Below are 19259 nucleotides of genomic sequence, written 5' to 3'. Positions count from 1 at the left end.
AAAATCTCACTTCCTCAGTAATTTGAGTCTTATGAATCTGAAAACTTGTTACACATTAGTCAATGACACTAATGATGATGATGATTGAGGAATCCATACCTGCTAAATTGTTTATCCTGAGAACTTCAAAATTGGGCCTTTTATAAAACAGCAGTGATATTACTAGCTAATCAACTGCAATGAATGCTGACATTTAATGAGCAGATGAATGAAACAGACACAAAAGGAAACAGCAACTCTTAGCAAGAATTGTGATTAAAATGCCCCTGATCTGAGTGGTCACAGACAAGAAGACTGCTACAGATGCTGTATAATGATTGCTTTGAAATAATTCTAAGTTCAGATGCTCAGAATATATCACCATTCAAGTCTCAATTTGCTTCTATATTCAGGGCTACTTTGCTCCTCTACAGAGGCTGATGGAGTAAAGTGACAAGAAACAGGTGGAATATATTTCTCTTGCTATTCTGGGTGTGTGTAATACTGTTTTTCAAATAAATTAACTTCATATGTTAATAGGTGATAATGATGACTAGTTCCATTTTACTACTGAGGAAAAGAAGACTTAGACAGGTTAAATGACTTGCCCAAGGTCACACATCTAGCTAGGAAGTAGCAGGGCTTAGGGTATGAAGTCACACCTGATTCCCAAGCTCATCTTCCTTCTCCACTATATGACACAGCTGCAACAGTGTGCACATCTCTTAGAACAGACAGCATCCATCCATGTGTAGACACACATACAGACAACACAGTTCTCTCTCTCCCTTCCATTTCTCCCCACCCCAGAAAGACAGAGAGAGAACTCTGTATATATAGATAGAGCTAGAAATAGGTATATACTTGAAGTTCTCTCCCTTTTATTTACCACTTTAGGTAATGATTGCAGGAAACACTTCAGGGAGGCATTTATAAATCAGAGTAGACACAGATTTTCTCACAAGAAAGCATTTTACATTGTCAAAATGGTGGAGTAAACAATAGTAGTAATAAATGCTTTCAGTTAGATGTCAGCCCGGATTAAATGCTTGGCTTGTCTGGAAATAGCTATCTTTTCCCACCAGTTACATCCTTGTATTGTGTTCTTTTGCTGCTATCAAATGAGAGAAGAGGGAATAAGAAGGAGGGGGTGGAGAAAGAGAAAGAAAAAGACAGAAAGAGGGAGGGAAGGAAGGAGAGAGACAGTGTGTGTGTGGGGGGAACCTCCTTAATACCCAGCTATCTGAGTAGCTAAAACTAGGTTAAATACAAAGTTCCATTTCAATTGACAAGGAGGTCACTGGGCCATTAGGTAAGTGGTTCAAATATCAAACATTCTTGTTCCACATCTCAAAATATCCTTGTCACCCCAAAGGTGGTGTTCCACAACAGCTCCAGAGGTGGTCCCCAGTGTCAAGAGTATTCAGCTGGTAAATCTCAAGGGAAGGTTTCCAGTCACAAAAGATTGAGGGGCAGAGTTCCAAAGGATTAGAATTTCGGAGCAACTTCCCTCAACAGAGCTCTCCCAATCCAGCCAGGGGGACTTGGAGATTGGAGTGTCTCATTAATGCATGCTCCAGTTCTTGTCCCATTCACTTTTCCTACCCTTTTCCCTGAAAAACATACAAGTTGCTCCTGAGTTTCTCTCTAGAGTCAGATTAATTTCATACTCCAACTTGTCTTCTACCAATGCAGCACCACAGGATTAGATTTCATTCTAGAAACTTGTACAGGAGGTACAAATGTCTAGTTTCATGACCCAGCAGATGGTTTGAAAATATCTCAACCCTTAAACACACTCTCCCCAAAAGACACATGAGGGTCATAATAGAACCTGACAATAATCCTAATGACAATAAAAAGGGGGGGGGAGTACTAGAGAGGTGGATACAGGAACTTTGTCAAGACTGTGTTCAAACTGAAGCATGTATATGAAATAGTCTCTTTCAACAGCTGATTTCTGCGTTACAGACAAACCCTGTTGGAAGGGGAATTACAATCCTCTGATCAAGGTCTACAGTTTTAAGGGATCGCTGGGTGGCGCAGCGGTTTGGTGCCTGCCTTTGGCCCAGGGCGCGATCCTGGAGACCCAGGATCGAATCCCACGTCGGGCTCCCGGTGCATGGAGCCTGCTTCTCCCTCTGCCTGTGTCTCTCTCTCTCTGTGTGTGTGACTGTCATAAATAAATAAAAAAATTAAAAACGTCTACAGTTTTAAGAGCCTTGAGGTCAGAAATGTTCTCTGGACTTGGCGGGTTCCTTTGCTCCCTAAAGCAGCTAGAGTCCCCCTATAACCTACCAGCCTATACAACAGTTACCCCAGACAAAGATAGGCTTTTGTTTTGAAGTCTCACTTAGAACAGAGGGGCAGGATAAGGGAAATAATGGCTTTTAAACTCAGGGTGAATAAACCAGAAGGGGGTCTTATCCTCTTGGTGTTTATTTCTTGGAGCAAATTTCTAACCCTTCTCTGAAGCCCCCTGTTGAGATCAGGGACAAACAAGATGAAAGGGAGAAATCAGAGGAAACAGAACAAAAGAACTTCAACCCAGGATTCTGAGCCCTCAGTGAAAACACAAACAGGATGAGTCTGTGTGTTTGATTTTGTGTTGGCTGGATGTTGGGAGTAGTGTTAAGGAGGATACATCCAGCAAAGACTTAGGCTTTCTGAACAAGCTAAACCAAGTGTGGCAAAATCTGACACCTGAAAGACTGTAGCTCACATTGCAGGCTTAGAGGCATGATGGTGGAGGCCCATTTCTCTGCTGGGAAGCAGAGCTTCTCTGCCTCTTACCTTGGCTCCACCATGACCCACCTGCTGCTTTGTTGTGAGGGGTCAAGGGACCTGGTTATATAGTCCACCCCACTCTCACTCACTCCACCTAAAACTCCCGATTGTATCTGGAAGTCTTTCTTTGGGTGCTACTGCATTCCGTCTGCTGAACTGTTCATTTTCAGGTCTGCCTGGGCTCAGGAGCCAATCTGACAACTCAATTTCTTTTTAAGAGAAAGAAAAAGTACATGTCCAGGTAATGGCCACCTTACTCATTTTTATGTGGACAAGAAAAGTCCTTCCAAATACAAATGCATGTGATTGATATGGAAGGCATACATGCTTGCAACGGGCAAGAAAACATCTCAGGATTCTTGGGAAGCTGGATCCCAGTGTGTGGTAGATCACAAGATTTTTCTGGACATCTCTTGGGCCAACCATCTTAACAACTTTTATGTAAATACCTCAGTCTTCTTTTAATGCTATCTTGGAAAAAAAGACACTTTTGAGATCTACTGCAATCTGTGGACCTTGTTCTGGAAACACACACACACACACATTTTTACATAAAACTTTAGGGAATTCACAGATCTATTAGAATCCATACACAGAACTTCCTTCAGCATCCGTGGGCCTAAAGTTAAAGAATCTCTGGCCTAGAAAAAGTTAATATTTATGGAGTATTTACTATATGTTGGGCACTATTCTAAGTGTTTTAAATAGATTCTCTCAATTAATCATAACAACCTCATAGGATAGGTACTATTCTTCTCCATTTTACTGACAAGAAAACAGTGGCAGAGAAAATCACTTGCTCTAGGTCAAACAGCCAGTAAGTGGCAGAGCCAGGGTTCAAGCCCAGGCCATCTGGCTTTGGAGCTCCTCTTCTTAGCCACAAAGTCACAGCTGTGAAATGAAACAAATGAAAGTAATTTTTTTCACACAGCCCCAAAAAAGCCCACCAGCTTCTTTTTCTGAGGGCATGGCAGGTGTATGGATAATTTGCCTCCCCACCGGGTAGAGAAGGGATGCCTGGTCAAGTAGTACACGGCTACTACTAATATTGTTCAAAATGAAAAATCAGTCCTCTACTTGGCTTCCAAAGAATAGGCCTTTGGCATTCACAAGAGCCCTTGAGGTTTGAGATCTTGATCCAGTAGTTGAGATTAGTTCCAGGGTCATGAACTCAAATACCTACAAGGTACTAGGAAAGTAATGCAAATATGAGATACAGGCTGGTGTAAGGCAGTCGGGAGAGAGGGGAACCATGGCCAACTGGAGAATATATGTCCTATCTCCGAACATTCACATCTAACAACAACCAAAAAAAAAAAATCTCAGGAAGGCCAAATTAAAGACATTCAGGATGTGGCCATCAGTCTATGACTTCTAAGCAGACCATTTTCTTCCCACTTTTTAGGTATTTCCAAGTCAGGAGTGCAGGTAATATAATCTGTAAACAAGGGAAACAAGCTAGCCCGTGTGACAAACAACAGAGTGATTTTCATTCTGTTAGAACTGTGCATTTCTGTGCTAACCAACTGAACAAGAGGTTACTGGCCGAAAGGCCCAGACTCCCCAGAAGAAGATGCCTCAGGCATAAGTGATAGTACCCATCACATACCTCATGCATAGGGCGCATTCAAGGTCAGACGCATCAACAAACAATGGCAGTGGAACACTGACAGCAGCTCTGGCCTCCTGGTCAGCAGGAGGATCTGTGATTGAGAAAGCAGTAAGTCAGAGATGGACCAACCTTACTTTCACAGACAACACTTCTGAGGCAAAAGAACCGCATTTGTTTTTCAGCTTGCCGTTCTCACCCTGCCTCCCAGAGAGTAGATTCAGTGGCCACTGGGAATGGGATCCCCTGAAGAAGGCTTCAGGAGGTTTCTAGCAGCCCCACAGGAAGAGAAATGCGAGCAGGGAATGTCTAAGAGCCCTGGGGACTTGACTCCAATGCAACAGGCATCTCACTCAACAGCAGCAGGAGTAGCTGCCATTCCATGGACCAAGCCAGCCCTGCAAGGCTGGTACCGAATCCTGGCACTGCCAACCTGTCCTGGAAAGATGTGAGGCTGCGGCTGCCACTTCTGATGTCTACCTCTGGGCACCCTGCTGGGAAGGAGGAGGGCGAGGCCTGATCATATCTCCCTGCTCCCCCATTCCTGAGATGGAGATGAGGATAAGGACAGGTGGGCCTGAAAGGAGGTAATACCATTAAGGGCATGAGATGCCATTACTTGATACAGGGCCTGACCTCATGACTTGACTTTTCCTAATTATCAGTGAGCCCTGGCAGTATGCTAGGAACTGTGCATGCTCTCACAGAGGCCTCATAGTGCCCTGAGGTGGCACAGCTGAGTGCCAGAGCTAGGTGGCACACCCAGAGCCCTCCAATGGAGGCTCAGTAACCCGCATATGCTGGTGAGCCCCGGCACCTCATCCAAGTCCCTTTCTCCCTGGGTAGAGTCAGTACCTGGCTTTGAGGCTTTAGTGGGCACCTCTGGATCTTGGGTTCCAGTTTGACAATGCTTCCTTTTCTTTTCTTGGCATTTGCCAGCCTTGTCAGAGATAGCTTCTGCAGAGGCAGCATCCCCCTTCTCCTCTCCTGCCTGGCCTTTCTGGTCGCCTTGTTGCCCCTCCCCCTCTACTTTAACTGGGTTTGCCAGGCTGCCGCAGTCTCCCCCTGCCGCTGCTTCCTCCTGACTAGAACAGTGTGGGAGCTCCGGATTTTCCTGGACGAAGAAAGAGCCAAATATTAGTATCACCTCAGGACCAGCATTGTCCTCTGACACTGCTACCCACCGGGGACAGAGAGAAAACCACATAGCCCTGATCACTGAGTGGACACACAGCTTAACTGGGGTGTGTGTGTGGTGATAAGACTATCTCCTACTTCTGGCCACAGGGCATCTGCAACGAAGACATGCTAGGCTTGGGTGAAACAGAGGAACTTCCCTAGGCAAGGAAAGAAAGGCATGTAGGGGACAGACACCCTGGGCTGTGGTGAAGGGGACAGATGTAGAGTGTGGCACCCACCCTCTCCTAGCCAAATCTTTCCCCAGTTACCACCTGAGGGAAACCAAGGCATGCAGTGAGAGTAGATCCTATCACTCAATCCTTCTGGCAGGTTTCACTGCTGTTCCAGGCCATCTGCCCCACCCCCAGCTCCAAAAGGACTTTTGCTAAGGCTTTGGCACAGGTTTGTTCACAGGCCTGTGGAGTTACCTCAGGTTCTAGAGCTCCGTGTTATACTAGTCAAAGCACTAGGGACAAGCTACTCTTTTGACTAGATTTTGGGTGAAAAGTCTGAAAAAGATACAAGTCGTTTGGGAAAACGATCAATATCTCTAGCCTTTTCAAGACTTTTTGTCTAGGAGAGGGTATTTGACAATGGATCTGGAAGTAAATCCAATGAGAGTGTTTGTGCAGATTTACCTGGAGAACCCTGAACTGTACTCTAAATCCATAGTCCACGGATCCACATGCTCATGTTGTTTTCTTGCCCTCCAACCCCTAGCCACCCCCCCAATGGTAGATAGATAGAAAATAGTGTATGGTCAGGAGAGAACAGTGAGGTAAGGAGAAGAAGGATGTAGTTTTTCACAGTATCTAACCTGGGGAGTTCAGGGGTTTTGCAGCACCCCAGCAGGGCTGCACCCTCAACTTTCCATGAGCCCCAGGCATCGTCCACACGAGAGTACACTGCTTCACAAAACAAAGTTGGTGTAGCAGCCCAATCCCTCACTCCCCAGCTGGCTCACCCTGGAAAGCCAAGGGTGCTATTTTCCCTCATTTCTGATTGAGCTGCAATGAGAAGTCACTCCAGGCACTTCTTCAGTTCACTATTAATGCTCTCAATCATGTACTAATTATTTCAAACATTACTGAAATGCACTAAGGGTCTCTGACTTCAGAAGATCTGCCTCCACTCCCACCCCCACGCCCGCCTTTAAATCAGGCACACCTGCATTTTATGACTTCTCAGGAGCAGGGAGAGAAGCAGGGAAAATGTAAGTTTCCTGCCTATTAGAGAACCCAAGAAGCCATGGAGATCACAGGGCTTCCATACAGGGGAAGAACACATGGCACGAATGGAAGGTAGACTGTTGCCTCAAGGTGCCTCGGTTTTCAGTGCTAAATCCTGCCTTCACGTCTGGACTTCTGAGCCCCAGCTTCTGCCCACTTGCCCTGTTCTGGGAAAGCCAGAGCCTGGAGCCAATCTCTCCATGGTTCCCTATTCCCCTGTCTTCAAAAATGGGCATAAATGCCCGTCCTTCCTTCCAAGGACTTAACGCTTCCCCAATTGCTTCCCTCTTCCTGGCTACAAATATGTACTGGAAGTCTACTGATGTGTAAGACACAGTGAGGGAATATAAAATTACTTCCACTTGGGGATCAAATGGAGTTGTCTCTGCACAAAGAACTCAGCTGGTGCTCAAAGACCAGCAGCTTGAACAAACAAAAAAAGCAGGAAAGGAGGGGTTGTTAGGCCTCTTCCCAGGCTCCGCCCCTAAGCTGATAAAGCCACCCAGACTGAATGGTTCCAGGGGAAGCAGGCCAACTCCTTTTTACTTCTATCAAATCTCTCTCAGCTGGATCTGACCAAGAACTGAAAAATGAAGGTAATGAATCCAAAAACCCCCAGGACCATGTCTGAAATCCAGTTTTATCTGTAAGAAAGAACCTTCTAGCAAAGAACACAACCACTAGTGGCTCCATTTCTTCCTTCTCAGGAACCGAAGGAGAGGTAGGGCTCACTCCCACGTTTGCCCACACAACAGCCAAACGAAGCATCGCGAGCGAGCTGGGCGAGTTGAGTTTTACCTGTGACAACTTTGGTAGATTATGACTGGTGCCTTCAGTAGCCATTGATTCTACGTGTTCCTTTAATCTAGGGTGAGGTGCCAACAACTTCAGGATATCGGGAAAATGTTCCTGAGAATCCCCCGGGACTGATGGTGAAAAGAAACTAAGGAGAAGCTGTGACATAAAACAGAAGACTTCACTACTTAAGTTTCTACAGGTGCTTGGGTGATGGGGGGGGAGGGGAGGGAAGGGGCAGGGGACATGAATTGCAGGGTGAAACTCCAGGGAGGCAGCCTGGAACCAGAGATCCCAACATACCAGGGCAGTGGGGGCTCCATTCAGCATATACATCAAAGGTACCTGGGGAGCTTATGAACACTCCAGATTCCAAATTCCCACGCCTGGCTCCCCCAGGTCTGAAGCGTGGCCCCAGAATCTGGATTTCAAAAAGGCACCACAGATGCCTTCGTCACCCTAGCCAAAGTTAAGAACCATCACTCCCACACTACCATTCCATAGAAATATCTGCAGTGGGAATTCAAGACCTATCTAGGAGAAAAGAGACAGGGAGATAAAGGTAGGAGACGAACCCCATCGGGGGACCTGCAATCACGTCTATAACACTCCCACAGGTAGAAGTTCACACGTCTTCTAGGTTCTTCCATGTCTTTCCCCTGCCAACCCAGTTTGCTCATTCCTCCCTGGATTATCCTCCTTGGACCTTTAATCCCTTCCACAGTGAAGTGGTGGGAATAGCAGAACCCAGCCTCTCCTTCCTCATTCTGGCCTTCACTGTGCCAAGACTGTTGGGTAACTTCAAGGACTGGAGGCAGGCAGGTTCCAGTCTGGGACCAGTTTCCCTTGTGGCCAGAGAAGGTGGGGAGTGGGCGAGGGGGCAGCTAAAGACCCAGAGGCCCCAGAAAGGCCTGGGAGTCAAGGATGAGTGCAGGCTTCCCCACGAGCTTGCTTTAATTCTCCCCTGTGCCAGCATGGGTTACAGACAGACATGTGTACATACTGCATGTAACATGACACACAAGCAGCTAGCTTCGCTTCTCACACATGTTGAAGTGTTTACCACTGGGCAGCTACTGCAGTACCTGGAGACCCACTAAAGGATGCTCCACACCCTTGCTCATTATTAACTGATCAAGGGGGTCTGACAGAAACTCTGACCATACTCCGTCCAGTTTGATTTGTTCCCTTGCTGGCCCCTAGAAGTGCCTTCGCAAGATTCCTTCAGATGTCAGCACTTTCCAGCACTTTCCAAAGCCCACTCAGTCTCCAAGGCTAGCTCCAGGGCTATACCTCCAGCCTCCCTGATCTCACTTGTCCGTTCGTGCTCTCTCCCGCACCATAATGGAGTGCCTCATATTACATGGTCTTGCCTTGGTCTCAAATTGTGCCACACATGGAAGTCTTTCTCTCTAACCAGAGGGCCAGCTTTTGGATGCACAGGACAGATGTCCAATACATACTTTCACCCTGGGTGGAAGTGAATTAGGATACTTCTCCATCCTGGGGCCCAGGCAGAGGCTGAGCATTCAAGCCCAAAGCCTTGAGACAGATCACTGTCTCCTTCCAGCTCTGGGAAACCCACTTTCCAGGTCTAAGGTGGTAAAGGAGCAAGATGTGGAGGTACTCGCACCACCCAGGGCCATAAATGCCAGCTTTCAGAGGCCCCTCCTCCCCAGGAACCAAAGTTGGCCTTCAGGAAAGCCCTCCTGAGTGGCCCAACAGTACCAACCCACTTCTGAAGCAGTCTCCCTGGAACTCTCCCCCAAAGGGCATGGTGCTTGCTTGTCAGGATGAACACCGGGTGATGTACGCAACTGTTGAATCACTATGCTGTACACCTGAAACTAATATGACACTGTATGTTAACTAACTGGATCGAAATAAAAACTTTGGAAAAGAGAGCATGGTGCTCTTCAGTGGCAGCCACACAGCATCCCAAGGTACAGGGTTAAAAGGGCAGAGCAAGGACAGGGGTGGGAAGGGAGGCAGAGGGGAGAAATCAAAGGAAACAAGGCAGAAATGGCAACAGCACTTCACTTCTTTTACTACCTAAGACCTCATTCTAGACCTTCCCAATGACTTTGGAAAACAAAAGTTGGGGTCAATACAAATGCTAAAAAGAAACCCAGGCCTGGGAGTGTCTAAGGTAGCTAATTACTGCCAAGTGGACCTGGAACATCTTTGTCAAATCTTCTGCCCTGAAACTGGAAAGGTACAGTAAATAAGAACTGCTGAGGGCCCTCATCACAGTCAGTGGAAATTCGCCTCTAAATTCTTGGCTCCGCTTTTGAACTCTGGGACACTCATTATGGGCAAATGCTCCCTTTTGTATTGTCTGGCATTTATAGTGCCTTGTATAACATAGGCAGCATTGGAAGGTCCTTGAGGACCAAGACTGTGGCTTATGCCTCTTTGTGTCTCCAGAGCTTAGCACAGTGCCTTGCCCTGTAATGTTGCCCCAGAGAGAGGTCAACCCAGCTGATGACACTACAGCCTCTCAGGCCAAGTAGGAAATGGATGAACAGAGTAAAGAAACCCCTCGCCCCTGGATCTGACACTTGCCTCTGTTGGCTTTTGCACACTCTTTCCCCGAAGTCAAGATTCTTCTAACTAACCTTTGTCCATCCCCCACCACCCCCAGAACTGGATGGTCCCATGGCTATTCTACACCACACCCTAGCAGTGATGCCAAACTCCCTGGCATGTCCTCCTGGGATAGAAGAATGGAGGAATGGCTAAGAAGACAGACTCTGGAAGCAGATGGAGTTGGGTTTGTATGCCCTTTCATCAATCACCAGCTGCATGACCTTGGGAAAGTCACCAAGTCTTGGCTTCCTCATTTGCCTCATCTGTAACATGGGGATAAATAACATCACCTATCCTCATAGGGATGTTGTGGGGACTAAATTATATCCTCCACAGAAAGCCCTAGCACAGTGCCTGGTGCACTGGAAATGTTCGATAAATGTTAGCTGTTATTATTATTATTCACACCATAGACTACATTTAAGATTCGGGGAAGGGTCCACAGCCTGGAATGATTCTGTCACCAGTACTCCTCTCAAGAACACCTTGCCCACTTTCCCAAACCAGGTCAAAACAACTCTCTAGAGAAGAAATATGTGTGAGGCACAACCTCCAGAGCTCAGCTTCCCCTAGTTCATTGATTCTGCTAAAGATTCCTTTCTGGAGCTTTCAGAAACCAAGCTCCCTTTCTTCATCCATGGCTCTGCCAAACCTCACTGGGAGAGAGGCACTTGAGACAGGTGGTAAGTAGGGGGAGGGGCACAAGGAGGGCAGAGGCTACCACTGATTGTCAGCATCCAACTTCCAGGCCAATTAGCTACATACCATGGAAGCACACTGCAGACCAGTAAACAATGCAGACCAGGAACTGAGGATGCTTGAGCCCTTTACCAATGCTAACATTTCATGAATTAAAAAGCAAAACAAAATAATCACATTCTCCTGGGATTCAAGAGTTAGCATGACTACTTGGATTATATCATAATGATCCCTGACTTACATTTGTGAGATAGTGTGTATTCTATTTCTAGCAAAGGCTGAAGGCTGGAGTTCTGCATATAGCAGAGGGAGATGGTGACCAACATTCCTGATGAGAAGCTGCCTGCCCTGTGTGGCTGGTGAAGCTGTGACTCAGCCAAAGCAAAGTTCTACAACTGCAGGCAGTCCCACACCCCTGACCTCTCATCAACAGCCAGATTCTCTTCAGTGAGACTCCATCCCCATGTTAACTTGTTTGGTTTGCTTTGGTTTGGTTTTCCTACTCACAACCCAGACTCTGAATCTAAGAAGCAAGAATATTCCTCAGAAGCTCCTCCAAAAATGCAGGAACTGCTCAATCCGATTGTGTATGCCAAGAGGCAATTGGCCCTTGTCTCTCCTTCCTGCCCCTTAACCAAGGGGGCCACACACTCAGGGCTTAAATGTCAGGGAGGGCAGTTCCCTCACTCCCCTCCCTGGAGAAGACAGAGAAGTGGGAGTCCACTGGGCAGCTGGACCTGACGTCATCTCAACTCACCCTCTTGGCTTCAGATCTTGCTCTTTTGTTCTTTCCATCGAGGGACACACAATATAGAAACTCCCTTAGTGCTTCCTCCACCTTGCCTAAGGTGGCTAAGGCTTGTGCTTTTCTGAAGTGTGCCTGGAAGAAAACATTAGCATTCAATCCTGTCCTTATTCACTTATTGACTTAAGCCAAACACTTAGCGAGTGTTCACTACCGTGTGAAGGGTTTTAGGACTACCTTATCTACAGCCCTATCATGTAGGCAAAATGTTCCAAAGCCCATTTTACAGAAGATAAAGCTGAGATCCAGAAAAGTGACTTGCCCAAAGTAACACAGCTGGTAAATTGTGGAATCAGGGGTTTAAGTCTGGGACTGATCAATACCAAAGTCCAATTTCCTAACCTCTGTGCCATACGACCTCCCCACTAACCCACTGTAGTATTGGAGGCATTGCCAAATGTAGCAGGAATCCTCATTTAAGCACATATTAGCCAGCTTCCAGGACCCACCCAGATAGGCCTTCCTACTAACTAGTCTGTCAAGTGGAGACCTAGTCCACATTACTGGCTGAGTGATCAACTATACTAGCTGATCATTTTTCAGAAGAGGCCCAAAGGAAGGGACATGATCTCTCCAAGACCTCAAGGTAGTTAGTGGCAAAACTGGAACTAGAACTGTAGTCTAGGACCCCCAGAATGCTCTTCCCCACAAAACAGACTTCACTTTAGAGGGTTAGCCAGGGACTGAGGACTGGTTAGTGCTTTCCCTCCTGTGGGCTCAGCTCACTTCTGTTCCCTTCCCACATCTCTAAAAAGTATAAAGAAGTTTTAGGAGCACCTGAGTGGCTCAGTTGGTTAAGCATCCAACTTTTGGATTCAGTTCAGGTCCTGATATCCTGGCTCATGAGATCTAGCCCCGCATCCGGCTCCCTGGTCAGTGGGAGTCTGCTTGGATATTCTCTCCCTCTGCTGCTTCCCCCACTCCCTCTCCCTCTCCCTCAAATAAATAGATAACTCTTCTTTTAAAAAGTATAAGGTTTTAGGCCTCCCCGGGGTCCCTGCTCAACTCTCCTGGCAGAGAAACTCTAGAGGTAGCAGAGGAGCATCTTGGGAAAGAGGGGGGAACAAGACAAGAGGTAGGAAGAGGGCTACACTCTGTGCTTCAGGACAGGTGGTCGTTGCAACTTGGCTGGGAGGGTACTGCTCCTGAAGTCATCTAGGGTGCCCCTGGGGGGCTTGCTCCCTACACCCTTGCCTCCACGGCTGACCCTGAGTCTAACTTAGAGAAGGAAATGATCCAGATTGCAGCTGCTGGGCACTCCCAGCTTCCCCTCCTAACATGCTTCTACAGGCCCTGGGGTGGTGCCCTCTGGCTCCAGCCTAGCTACAGGCGCTGACAGGGATCTGCCTTCTCAAGCAGTGGCCCCCACTCCAAACCTCTTGAGGTCCTCCCCTGTGCCCCTCAAGCTCCTCCTGGAACCTAATCTCAGCTGATACTTGGGTGCTGACGGCTTCCCTCATTGTTCCTCTCTGCAGCATTTACCAGGGCCCCCTGGAGAAAAGCTTGCATGACATTTCAGGGGGCTAGAAGGGATAAGTGTTGGAAGACTGGAGAGGACTCTAGGACCCCTCAATCATACCAAATAGCAACCCATGTACTCCACCTGCTCAGGGCAGCCAGCCCACCCACCAAGAGTTGTACCACCTGCAGGATATGTTGAGTACCACTGTGCCTGGCTGGAGTGGCTGGAATAGGGCTGCAGGAGGTGCACTTCTCCCCTAAGGGGCATCCTGTCTCAACCCTCAAGACAGTACCATTCATTTTCTACACTGCTCTCCCACTTACCCCAGCACTTTGGCCAAATGAAACTCCTGTTTACTACTTCCACCAACTCTGATTTCACTGGGAAGTCACTTTTCCCATTTCATCTGAAATGGTCCACTACTTCTCAGCCATGTTTCCCACTGTACTATGAAGGCTCCTACCCTTAGGCCCAAAGTTTATGGTGGGAGCAGAAGAAGGTGCAAGAGAAGTCCTCCTACCCCTAGGCAGCTTCCTCACCTGCACTGCTATAAAGCATGAAATGTTCTCACTGAAGCTCCTTTGGGTCAAGACTTCGACTTTAGTAAACTATAAATCTGTTCCTTGGGAAGGAGAACATACAACTCTGCCATCGCCTGTGAAAACCTCATCAAAGAACATAAGGGATTCAATCTGACACTAATGGCCCAGTATGCAGGTCCACAAATGCTTTATCTGAGGTTCCCAGTTCTAGAAACAGTCCGATAATCTGAAGTTTCATAAGCTTGGCATAAAAAGTCATTAGGTGGCAAAACCTAACCTACAATGATATGGAGTACGTTATAATCTTTATCTCACTTAGTATGAACCTTCACTTAACGTACTGCAGAAATATTAGTGTGTATGCCTATGGGATGCTGTCCAGAACTCACTGAGGGTATCACCTAGTATATGGTCTTTCTGAAATCAGAAACATTCTGGACTCTGAACACTTCTGGCCCCATGGGATGCAGATAAGGGATCACAGATCTGGACATGGGTAAGGTGGATTTCCGAGGTGGCATCCTGGGGATTATGTAGAGAGAGCACTGCACTAAGGCCCAGCAAATGGTAGAGCTCCCAGAATGACCTCTTGGTCATGCTCACATGTGACCCTCACATCACACCCCTAGGAAGCAACTGGGGTGGACAGCAATAGCTGTGCTTTGCAAATGAGGACACTTGGGGTCCAGAGAGTGAAGTAACTTCCCCGTGGTCACTTTGCTTGCAAGTAGTAGAGCCCAGGCTCAAACTTCATCTCCTAAACAAAATATTGACATGTGGCTAAGGGCCAGTCCTGAGGCCAGAGATGCAGCAAGTGACACTTTGCATCCTAGCATCCCGAGAGGTGCTTAGCCTTTCTCTGACCATCCCTTCATGTGACCTAGATGTTTGGGGATACCAGCAGGCTGAGTGTATTAAGGACTCAAAATAACACAACCAGCCAGTAATACTTTTTTCACATTCTTCTTTCTACTGTCCCTGAGAATGATAGAACATATAATGCTATGTGCCAGGCATTGTTCTAGGCATCTTACATATATTAGTTCGTGTAATCCTCACAATGAACCCTGTTAAGTAGGTGCTTTGAATATCCCCCCATTTTATAGATGAGGACATGAGACACAGAGAGGTTAAGTAACTTGCCTGTGACCACACAGCTGGTAGAAGTAGCAGAGCTGGGGTGGTCTGACTGCTAAGTCCATGTTCTGAATAGTCATAAAGCCTAAGCTGTTCTGCAGGTCATCAGGTAAAGAAGTAAATTGGGGAAGAATCCAGTTCTTTGCAGACCCCTGAGTCACCCTTTGCCAAGGGACCCCCAGCTCCTTTGCAAAGCCTTTTCTCCCTGCTTTGCTGGAGCCCTAGTGCCCCCAAGCCCCCAGGGAGGTAGGGCTTCCTGCCAATTCCCGTCTATAGTACAACCCATTGCCATCCCTCTCATCCCACTCACCTTAAAACCCATTGGGCGGAGCTTACATGCTATTTCTGCATCATGCAGTGCGTCCTCATGAGACTCCAAGGTGAAATATATTTGAGACCGGTTGCTATAAAGCAGGTGGTCATTTGGAGCTGCCAGAATGAGGAGGAAAAAAACAGCTCTCATTAGTGGTCCCAGCACAAACACATAATAAGTCCTGTATGAGGATAGATCTTGAGCAAATGGCACGTTATCTAGGATTTTTCTACTGGGGATCCAAAGGGTTAGCCTCGATTTCCAGCCCTGATATTGCCCTGCCTGCCACACCCCCTAACCACTCTGGGTCTGAGCTTCCCCAACTATAAAGAACTAATTTTTTAAAGTTTATTTTTATTTATGTATTTATTTTATTAGAGAGAGAGAGAGAGGAGAGAGAGAATGAATCCCAAGCAGGCTCAATGCCCAGGGCTCCATCTTACAACCCTGAGATCATGACCTGAGCTGAAATCAGGAGTTGGGATGCTTAACCAACTGAGCCACCCAGGTGCCTCATAAAGAAATAATTTTTGCTCCTTTCTCAAGCAGATCCTTACAGGCCCTGTGGGGTCAGGGGTGCATTAACAGCTCTGACATAGAAGAAACCCTGACCCCCTACTTTGTGACTATGCATGGCTAACTGGCAGCCTGGCTTCTGAGTGAGGTATCACCTACGAAGAAACAGGCCAGGGACAAGAGAAAGGGAGATGGCCAGATGTGACCCCCATCATGTCCACCAGGAAGACAAGTCCAGGTTAGTCTTCTAGTGACATTGGCAACTCTCTGTCTACAGAGCCCAGTGCATATGAAGTTTCTCTGAATGCACTTGGAAGGTTATCACATTAGATGGCCAAACATGAGTAAACCTAAACAAGGCTGCTGGGAAAAAAGTGAGCTTGGCTCTCACTAACACTATGAATCACTAGATGCCAGGGCTGGACAGGCATTTAGAGATCACCTGGCTCAACCAAACCATTCTTCAGATGAGGAAAATCAAGCCCAGGGGGCAGAAAGCATCCACTCCAAGTCATACAGCTAGCTGGTCAGACTTTGAAGCTTTTGAAGCTGGGGTGGGGGACATGTTCTTTTTTTTAAGGTGTGCAGTACTTAAAATAATGAGACACTGGCCACCTTCCAGCACATAGATACTCGCCTCCTGGAGAGGCCCCTTACTTCTTAAAACGGTAAGGCCATCACGATTTTGTCACCCTGACCGCTCATATTAACAAAGGTGAAGGGAGAACCCCCAGGGGAAAAGTGGTGACGGCGACAAAGGAGGAGGAAGAGAGCGGGAAGGGGCTTTCCTGGTCCCTTTGGTTCTACAGCACTCGCCCGCCCAGTTGCACCTGGCCATGTGCCTTGCCTGGGCACAGGACCTGCGTGGAGGGAAGGGTCTCCCTCTTCCTCGAGTGCCAGCCTTGCACAGCCAGCCTACGCTCCTCCCCTCCCCCCCCCGCTACTTGTTGCAAATTCGGGGAGCGACTCCACACGTGGAGCCCCGAGCCCACTCCTCCTCCACCCGTCGGGAGTCGGTCGGGCTCCGGGTGCCCACAGATTCCACAGTCCCAGCTGCCCGGCCCCGCCACCTAGGAGGCCCCGCCCGCTTCCAGCGCCAGACGCCGCGCCCCGCCGGCAGAGCTCTCGGCAGCTGGACCGAGCTGGGCATTACCGGCCCCGCGCCTCGGCAGCCACTTCCTGGGTCGGGACGGAGGATCGGTGGGAGCCTCTCCTCGAGGGAGCTTGGGCGCCCCGCTGCGGCCAGAGCCGCGGGGCTGCCCACGTTGCCCTTGAAGCTGCCAAGCCCACCCGCCCTCCGGCCCGCAGCGCGGCAGCGGGGACCGAGGCGGCCCCTCCCCCCACTGCCAGCCCACGGTCCCCGCGGATCCCTGAGCAGTTGCGCCGCGCGGGCGCCGGCCGGGCTGGCGGGGTGAGGGTTCGAGGAGAGGGCGCAGGCTGCGGGCGGGGCGGGGCGGGGCGGGGCGGGGGGGCATCTATTTCAGCCGAGGACCGTGTGATAGGAAGCGGTGACAATGAGTCACAGGGCAGCGGGGCGCGAACGCTCCCCTCCCCCCGCACACGCTCGCGGGATGGTTTCTGAGGCGAGCGTGGCCCACTTCGGTTACCTCAGCCGTTACACAATCCCGCCCGCGCGGAGGAGGGGCCGCCCTGCCCGGCCCGCTCGCGGCCCTTATGCAACCAGTGCTCTCCTGACCTAATTCCACGCCGGACCCACCCCACCGGGAGCCGCGGCCCCGGAAGGGCCAACTCTCGCCGCCGCCGCCGCCCCGGGGCCGGGCGGGAGCGGGGGACGCCCGCGCCGACCGAACGTCGCGGGCCGGCGGGAGCCCGGCGGCCCCGGCGCGAGCGTGAGAAGGGTGCGAAGTTCCTCCGCGGGCGGGGAAGGTGCAGGCAGGTGCAGGGAGCCGGGTGCGGGCAGGAAGAGGCCGAGGCGGCCGACACAGGGACCGCGACCCCGCGCACGAAACGGGGAGACAAAGATGCCAAAGGCCCGCGAAAAGAGACAGACAGTGACCGAGACAGAAACCGGCTGGGAGACTCGGGATTATGGGCTATGAGGAGACACAGGAAAAGACAAAGAGCGACAGAGACAGGGACACAGAAAGGGCCATAAATTGGTAGCGACACAGACCAAGTCAGAGACGGAACTCCAGACACCCCTCCCCCACTCCGGTAACGTCCCCCGTCTCGCTCCACGGTCGCCCGTGTCCCCGTGGGCCCCAGCCCACCACCTCCCGACTCCCCGTCGCGTTCTTTCCGGGCCGCGACCGGTGGGCTCACCTAGGCGAACCGCCTCGTTGTACTTCAGCAACGCCGCCTCCACCTGGCGCTCTCGGTACAGCCGGTTGCCCTCGTGCCGGAGTTGCGACGCCCGTGCGGGGCCGGGGAACAACTTGCCCAGGAGGCCGCTGAGCACCACGTTGACCCGCAGCGGCGGTGGTGGCGGCGGCGGCGGCGGCAGCGGCTGCGGCTGCGGCGTTTCGGCCGCTTCCGCCTGCTGCCCGGCTCTCCGGACCCCGCGGGCCCTGCTGGCGGCCACCATCAATGCCGAGAGCTTAACCCCGCACAGAGCGCAGCGCCGGTCGGCTGCCCTCCCGCGTTCCAGGCACAGTTTACAGAAGGTGTGGCCGCACGACAAGGACACGGGGTCTGACAGAAATCCATTGCACTTCCGGCACTTGAAACCGTCCCACACTTCGGTGGCCTCGGCGGCGGCCGCTGTCACCCCTGCCTCCTCCGCCACCGCCTCACAGCTCGCCGCGCCGCTCCCGTCCGGGGGCGCCGGCGGCAGCGCCTCGCTTTCTGAGACTTTCTGGGCCAGGCAGCGCACCAGCTGTTCCAGCTGCTCGGCCACCAACTGCTGCCGCTCGGAGAGCTGTCTGTACACCTCAAGGGCTTCCTGGAGGCGCCCCCCAGACGCCAGGGCGTCAGCCTGCTGGAGCAGGACTTTGCTCTCGGGCGTCGAGGTCTCGGGAGGCTGCTCCTCCGGCCCCGGCTCCTGAGTGGCTAGAGGAGCGGGGCCTTTGGTAGCCGCCTCCGGCTGGGGGTCGGTATCTACGCGGGCCGCTGAGGTCGCGGGCTCCGCCGGCTCCGGCTCCGCCAGTTCTAAGTTGTTGCCGCCGAGCTCGGCGGGCAAGCTCAACATCTGTCCAGTCTGAAGTGAATCCATGGCGAGAGGCAGGCGCACAGGGAAGAGGCGTCTAGGGCTAGAGACCTAGAACAGAGAGCGACGGCTGAAGGGAATCCAGGCTGCCACGGCCACAGCGTTGCCGCGTGCCGGTCCTTGCCGCGCCTCCGGGAGCTCCATGCCGGCCGCCCCGCGCCGCCGCTAATAACTGTCTTGTCTCAGCAAAGTGTTATATAAGACAGTACCACGTGACGCGCCGCCACGCCGCTCATTGGCCGGCGGCAGGGAAATTGTTACAAAACCAGACAGTTTTGTAACAGTGTTGCGCTTGCTGCTCTTGGCTTCGCTTTTCTTGGCTTCTTTTTGAGGTTGTTTGTGTGTTTACTCTCCCCCTTATCCCCCCCCTCACAATGTGGTTCCTTTTCTGAGGAGAGGCAGGCGAAGAAAACCCAAAGTTTTCTCTCAGGCTTCTCCGTCACCCGACCGTA

General features: G+C 50.4%; 1 protein-coding gene across 13 annotated transcripts in view; it reads right to left on the bottom strand.

The window, feature by feature from the left end:
* LONRF3 (LON peptidase N-terminal domain and ring finger 3) overlaps positions 1-19024 on the bottom strand; it is a 72778-nt gene extending 53754 nt beyond the window's left edge. For 8 of the 13 annotated variants that reach the window (XM_055337874.1, XM_055337870.1, XM_055337867.1 and 5 more), the window contains exons 1-6: positions 17925-19024; positions 15123-15241; positions 11624-11746; positions 7582-7737; positions 5231-5489; positions 4376-4469 (exon numbers count right to left, since the gene is read on the bottom strand). In XM_055337874.1, the coding sequence (XP_055193849.1) occupies positions 4376-4469; positions 5231-5489; positions 7582-7737; positions 11624-11746; positions 15123-15241; positions 17925-18813 (1640 nt within the window). In that variant the 5' untranslated portion in view covers positions 18814-19024. The remainder of the gene's footprint in view (positions 1-4375; positions 4470-5230; positions 5490-7581; positions 7738-11623; positions 11747-15122; positions 15242-17924) is intronic. The other 5 variants (XM_055337875.1, XM_055337876.1, XM_055337878.1 and 2 more) reach the window with 3 other exon arrangements.
* Between the last annotated feature and the right edge of the window lie 235 nt (positions 19025-19259).

The sequence above is a fragment of the Nyctereutes procyonoides genome, unplaced genomic scaffold, assembly GCF_905146905.1.
Source record: "Nyctereutes procyonoides isolate TBG_1078 unplaced genomic scaffold, NYPRO_anot_genome, whole genome shotgun sequence".
Classification (NCBI taxonomy): domain Eukaryota; kingdom Metazoa; phylum Chordata; class Mammalia; order Carnivora; family Canidae; genus Nyctereutes; species Nyctereutes procyonoides.
Note: the sequence above shows the minus strand (reverse complement) of the source record. Positions and strands in the feature narration are given on the sequence as shown.